General features: G+C 44.0%; 1 protein-coding gene across 3 annotated transcripts in view; it reads left to right on the top strand.

Moving 5' to 3' along the window:
* Nucleotides 1-1,071: 1,071 nt before the first annotated feature.
* Nucleotides 1,072-7,033, top strand: part of KLHDC4 (kelch domain containing 4) — a 45,627-nt gene continuing 39,665 nt past the window's right edge. For all 3 annotated transcript variants that reach the window (XR_013347696.1, XM_077831300.1, XM_077831299.1), the window contains exons 1-3: nt 1,072-1,254; nt 3,847-3,938; nt 5,026-5,104. Coding sequence is in view for 2 of the 3 variants with exons in the window: in XM_077831300.1 (XP_077687426.1) it covers nt 1,156-1,254; nt 3,847-3,938; nt 5,026-5,104 (270 nt within the window). In the remaining variant the exon portion in view is untranslated. The remainder of the gene's footprint in view (nt 1,255-3,846; nt 3,939-5,025; nt 5,105-7,033) is intronic.

Raw genomic sequence — 7,033 nt, 5'->3', positions numbered from 1 at the left:
ATAGCAATCCTAATAATTACTAGTTGGTCCTTAGCACCAAAGGGACGCTTATAGAGCATTGGAGTATCGCCAACCCCAAGTTTTCAAAAATCGTAAGTCAGGTCCCCCAAAATCATGAGACTGGCTTAGAAAAAGTGAGTTTCTAGCCCTCATGGTTGTAGAGAACAGCTCAAAACCTGACCTGAGTTCCCCCTAAAGAAACAGGAAGGCAAATGAAAAGAACCCCACATTTCTTATTTTTATTAAATCTCATAATTTTTAAGCAAGTCTAATAATTTGTTGAGGCCTGGGTCATGATTCCTGAACGGCTAGGGTTGGCAAACCACACCTCCTAACGTTTCAAGTAGCTAATGTGGGTCATGGTGCCATTCAGGTTTGGCCCGTTCCCTCCTCATCTATGGAGGGGCAAACGAGGGCAAACCTAAGTGGTGTTCGCAAAAAGAAAAGGAGTACTTGTGGCACCTTAGAGACTAACCAATTTAAAGTGGTGTTGCGACCCCCATGTGCCAGATCACAACGTCACTTGGTTTGGGGGCCCTCCCAACTGGAGTGCCTGGGGCAAACTGCCCTTCTTTCCAGACCAGTGGTTTTGGAGCTCAAAGCTAGGGCTTCCATTACAGGGGAGTTTTTTGGGGGGCCCCTTATTACTTTTTGGGGCTACCTGCCTTTTGTCTTACATCACACGACTGTTCAAATTAAAGTAAGCCACTTGACAGTCAGGGCCCCCCCGACTTTTTCCCCGTAATTTGGGTACTGGTCAAAGCGGGCTCACAGTGAGCTAGTGGGTGGGTGAACCCCTGGGTGCATTCGGGTGTGCTCAAAGTGACCCCCCCCTCCCCCTAGCATGGGGTGCTGTTCTTTGCACAAGCCTCGGGCTGGCCTTGTACCTCTCCCTTTGGGACAGGAAGCAAAGCCTGTTCCTAGCACAGCTGCACCATGGCTTTGCCCAGCAAGGCAGCAAGCTGGTGTGAGAAGCCATCCAGCCCAGCAGATGGCATTCACAACAGCACTTGGCGAGCTCCTTCCTGTCCACCCCAGGCAGGAAATCACCCCTGACTGCCTAGGAAGTGATTGTGCTCAGCTGGGTCGCTCCCCACGTGAGCTCTGCAGGAGCCCCCTGCACAGTGCATCCTGGCAGTGACCCAGGCTGAAAGCATGGGTAAGAAAAGCAAGAAGGAGAAGAAGGTGAAAGGGGCAGAGAAAACAGCTGCTAAGATGGAGAAAAAAGTCTCCAAGAGAGCTAAGAAGGAGGAGGTGAGTGGTGGTGCTGGGGCAGGTCAGGTAGCAGGGGATTGCTTCCCCCACCCAGCAGAGTGTACAGGCGGCTAGTGCAGCAAACACACACACACTGTGCCATAGCTCCTGGTCGTGACTAACTAAAAGACTTCCTTCCCCCATGGTGTTTTATTAGAGCTGCCTTCCCCTGAAGAGCTCACTCCTGCCAATCTCCTCCCGCCCCGGGGGTGTGTGTGAGACGCTTAACCCTTTGGCTTGCAGATGCAATATGTATTCATCGTCCCCATGGATTTCTCTGAGGAGACAGCAAGCAACACACACACAAGTGAAATTCAACACAGAACCGTCGCATTTATCCTCATTCTGTCTGGGCTCTTTTTCCTATAACGTGAGCTTCAAACAAGCCATGCCTAAGGGAAAAGTTTCTCTTGAAAGCTAAAGGCCTCTCTCATGTTATCGCAGATGTCCTAGCGTGCGTTCCTCCACACAGTGTCCTGTGTTTGTGAAAGCAAGCTGTGGATATTAAGCTGTCAGTGCACTTCTTGAAAACTCTTCTTGGAAGCTGTGGCTGCCACAGACTTGACAAATTTTGCTAATCCAGCCCTTAAAGTTAAATCTCAGTGGTAGCAATGCTGCAAAAAAGGGATGTTTTAAAAGACATTGCCAGGTTTAAAAAATGTATTGAGAAATGATGCGTTTTACTTAGTGATGTCACAAAAAGCAATGTGCATTTCTAAAGTCTGAAAGAATCCTGCAAATCTGAGGTCCCTAGTCCTGCAATTCACTGCACACAGACGGACAGCTGTGCCTATACTCTGCCTCACTGTTTTCTTGTGCCTGTGTGCAGGGTCAGCAGGCTGCAGGCATACAGCGAATTGCAGGATCTGGGCTGCCCGCCATGCTGTTTGTTTGCTATCTGCACTGCTCTCAGTCTAGACAATAAAAGAAGTTTAGTACGTGCAGGTCCTCGTGGACTGCTGCAAGGATTGAGCTGCAAATGCCATGGGGAGGTTTTTTGTTTGTTTGTTTGTTTGTTTTTTTAATGTTTCAATTTGAATTGACTAACTGGAGGGAACTCAAAGAAGAGCAATAAATAAAAATAGTTGGGGTCAGAAAGGCTGAGTTACAGGGTCAGATAAAAAAAACCCTAGATTTTATTTAGATTCTATTTATGAAAGAGCTTATCCAAGACCTAAATAAGTAAAACTTGGCTAAATCACAAGTAAGTAAGTGGCGTAACCCTCTACAAATATTTGCAGGGTGTAAACCCTAACCAGGGAGAGGAGTTATGGGCTCAGTCTTGCAAAGTACGGTGCACTCTCATCTGATCCAGTGAAAGATGTAAGCCTGTGTTTAAGGCTAAGCAAGTAGACACTCCTAATGAAGTCAGTGAGACAGTTCACATGCTTAAAGTTAAACATGTGTTTAAGTGTTTCACTAGAGAGCTCTCCTTTTTCAAACAACGCAATTGGCTTATTTGGAAGAGAGAGATGCTGGTATTGAGAGGTACAGATGGTTTTGCCCATGTGGGTCTGGCCAGACTAAAGATTGGCCAGGTTGAAGATTTGCCACGTTACCTGGTTTTTTATAATTTGTATAATTTCTCAAATGGCAATCTCAAATCTTGACCCAAAAGTCTTTTGCCTCATAGGCTCAAAACTTAGAATATTTATTCTGTAGTGGTAATGTTTTACTTGTATGAGCAATTGTCTTATTTGCCTGGTTGGTGGCAAAAACAAGAAAGGGATTGTATGAAATCTATTTTATTTATGATTAAACATTTCTATTGCTCTTTGAATTTGTCAAATTGATTTTTTTATTTAAAAAAAAATTTGACTCCCAGCCACCCTGCTGCTGCAGAATGAGAAAGTTTAAACTAATTGATTCGAGTGTCTTACCAAGGGATCGCAAGTATAGCAAAAAAAGAAAGTTGGACCAAGAAAGAATGAACAGTCCTAGTACTGTTAGGGCACATGGATGGTTATAACTTTCCAACTCTTATCTAAAGAGGAAGGGGGAGTGGGGAAGAGATTTTCTTTGACTCTTGCATAATTCGGGGGCTTTGGTGTTGCGTGCTCTGTTTTTTACTTTACAGAAACTGAAGGAGAATAAAAGATAACACATGACGTTGTCTCTTCAGATGAAGTATAAATTTGAAATAGCAAACACATTTATCTTTCTACTTGCACAGGAGTCAGGCCTAGAAAGAACAACAGTGGATTTTAACATCTGTCCGATTATATCCGCACATTAGTTTCACAAATGCTGAAACAGCTGCCCTGTGCTAAGACTTGTGTTTCAACTACCAGTTGTGCTACAGAATTGCTTACCAGTAAAGGTGAAACACCTCTGTAGGGGTAGGAACTGTGCACTAGCCATGGCATTGTGGTACAACCTGCTTACAAATTCAGCAATATACAGCAGGGAAGACCAGCCTTTAGTGTAGGAGGAAAAAATATATAACCTTCATACCTCATAGTTTAATGAGGTGAATCTAATCAAATGTAAGGAAAATAGGAAAATCGAACTAGTGGCTAGGGTAGGTTTTCATGGTATGTGGATGACAGTATGTGCCAAAAAAATCATGCCCAACTGGCTGTTTACTTTCAGGAGGATCTTGAAGCCCTGATAGCAGAATTCCAGACATTAGATGCTAAAAAGACCCAGATAATTGAGACAGCCTGTCCCCCACCCTCACCAAGGTAAGAGATCACCTGGAACCTTGACTGTTGTTCTTCAGCAAGTGGTGGCATCAATGAAACTTAAGTTTAAGTTATATCCTGAGAGTGGAGGATGTAGTATCAGGCAAAAACACTTTTATGGAGGGATAAAAATGTATAGGGTATTCAGTCCTCAGAGCATCAAAGGGACCAGTAACACCTCTCTGCTAACAGCTGCTTTTTATCTTCCCTTCAGCCTGCTAAAAAGAGCCAAAGTGGGGAATCTTATCAAAGCTGGTGGTTAGATCTGAGGGCTTTGGGCGGTATAACATAGATTGATGAAGGGGAACCTTGTGACTTGGGCTGGAAAGCTGAGGGCATGCTACCCTAAAATTGTTGGTAAAATTGTTATGAGAATGCCTTGTGAGATACAAGATACAGTGAGCTAGTGGCCAGAGCACAGGACCAGTATCCTGGCACTGCAAGGTTCTAGACCTGTAGCTGCCACTGATTCAGTGCCTTGAACGACACTTGACCTTTCTGTATCTGTACCCCCTCTGTAAGGAGGAGGTAATGATACTCGCCTACCTCAGAAAGCAGTTGGGCGGATCAGTTAACAAGGAGCTTCTTTGAGGTCTGATCCCGTGAAGTGCTAGATGCTGTCAACTCCTGTTACATACAGGTGTGGGAACCTGAAGCGAACAGCGGTATCTATGGAAGAATGGTGCAGATAACTTAAAATGAGACAGCCCAATTAGAGCCGTAGCTGCGTGTCATGACAAAGCTAATCTTTGCTCCTTATCCATCAGCATTAAAATTAAAATCATGTCAAAGGACGTGGTAAATGACAATGTAATGTGTGTTCCTAAAATAGGAGAGGATTTCAGATTAGCCTTTCTGGAAGTTTCCAAAAAGTTAATTTCTTCAGAAAGTTTTTGGCTTGGAAATAAAAAAAAAATGATCAGGAACTCGTAGCTGTGTGGGTGATGGAGAGGCACTTTGGCCTAGAGGGGAGACATGCTAGGGCTTGTTAAATTATGCATCCAGAACTGTAGCGAGTAGCCTCTGAGCTGAGTTACGAATGGTTCTGTTATGTGCTGATGTCTGCCCATCTCTCTTTCTGACGCAGGCTGAACGCCTCCTTGTCTGCTCATCCCGAGAGAGACGAATTGATCCTTTTTGGAGGTGAATATTTCAATGGCCAAAAAGTAAAGTATTCTTCCGTTTATCTATCCTTCCCCTCCCTCCCCCATTGCCTTGACTGTAATTTGTACGGGTTTCATCTGGAGCAAAAATTCCAAGCGGAGGTCATCAAATATACATTTTTCTCAGAATAAGAGCAAAATAGCCTTTAATTCCATGCTAATACTGTATCACACCTGAGCTGAGCTGTGTCGGCAGGATCGAGGAGCACTGGGGTCCATTAAGGGGTCAGAGTGATTGCATAAGCAACAATATTGCAGGGCGTCATAATTTCTCTAGGCTTGATATGGACCATATTTACCCCTCATCTTTGGTTCCTGTTGTACTGTGTGTTCGCCCCGCTTGCCCCACCATGAAAGTGAGATGCTTCTGTTAGCCCAGAAGGGGTAAGCACTGGTGGTCCCTCAACAGTTCCTGCCTCCAAATCTTGAACTTACTTACCATATTCCTGGAGGCGGGAAGCTCCTTGTGCTTCCTGGAAGCTCAAGTCTGTTTATAGTCATCGGGCTTTGATTCAGTGCTACCCTAGCCTGCGTTGGCTGTTAACAAGCTCCACTTACGTCAGTCATTTCCCCTTGCTTTCAATCTGTCATAGCTGATCACCACCTTTATAGTACTCATCAGAACGGCCAGACTGGGTGAGACCAATGGTCCATCTAGCCCAGTATCCTGTCATCTGACAGTGACCAGATGCTTCAGAGGGAATGAACAGAACAAGGCAATTATCGAATGATCCATCTCCTGTCATCAACTCCCAGCTTCTGGTAATCAGAGGTCCAGGGACACCCAGAGCATGGTTCTCTATCCCTGCCCATCCTGGCTAATAGCTATTGATGGACCTATCCTCTAGGAACTTATCTAGTTCTTTTTTGAACCCTCTTAAGTTTTGGGCTTCACAACATCCTCCAGCAATGAGTTCCACAGGTTGACTGTGTGTTATGTGAAGAAATACTTCCTTATCTTTGTTTTAAACCCGCTGCCTATTAATTTCATTGGATGACCCCTAGTTCTTGTGTTATGTGAAGGGGTAAATGACACTTTCTTATTTACTTTCTCGACACCAGTAAAGATTTTATAGATTCTATCATATCCCCTCTTAGTCTTCTCTTTTCCAAGCTGAAAAGTCCCAGTCTTTTTAATCTCTCCTCATATGGAAGCTGTTCCAGACCCCTAATAATTTTTGTTGCCCTTCTCTGTACCTTTTCCAATTCTAATACATCTTTTCAGAGATGGAGCGACCACATCTCCACACAGTATTCAAAGTGTGGGCATACCCGGGATTTATATAAAGGCATTAGGATATTTTTTGTCTTATTAGATATCCCTTTCCTAATGGTTCCTAACATTTGGTGAGCCTTTTGACTGCTGCTGCACATTGAACGGATGTTTTCAGAGAATTATTCACAGTGACTCCAAGATCTCTTTTGTGAGCAGTAACAGCTAATTTAGATCCCATCATTTTGTATGGATAGTCGGGATTACGTTTTCCAGAGTGCATTACCATGCATTTATCAACATTGAATTTCATCTGTCGTTTTGTTGCCTCGTCACCCAGTTCTGTGAGATCCCTTTGTAACTCTTCGCAGTCTGCTTTGGATTTAACTATTTTGAGTAATTCTGTATTGTCTGCAAATTTTGATACCTCACTGTTTACCCCTTTTTTCAGATCATTTATGAATATGTTGAACAGCAGTGGTCCCAGTATAGACCTCTGGGGGACCCCACTATTTACCTCTCTTCATTCTGAAAACTGACCATTTATTCCTCCCCTTTGTTTTCTATCTTTTAACTGGTTACAGATCCATGGGAGAACCTTCCCTCTTATTGCTGGACTGCTTACTTTGCATAAGAGCCTTTGCTGAGGCACCTTGTCAAAGGCTTGCTGAAAGTCCAAGTGGATATATCCACTGGATCACCCTTGTCCCCATGTTTGT

This window comes from Eretmochelys imbricata, chromosome 12 (genome assembly GCF_965152235.1).
Source record: "Eretmochelys imbricata isolate rEreImb1 chromosome 12, rEreImb1.hap1, whole genome shotgun sequence".
In the NCBI taxonomy this organism is placed as follows: Eukaryota; Metazoa; Chordata; order Testudines; family Cheloniidae; genus Eretmochelys; species Eretmochelys imbricata.
Note: the sequence above shows the minus strand (reverse complement) of the source record. Positions and strands in the feature narration are given on the sequence as shown.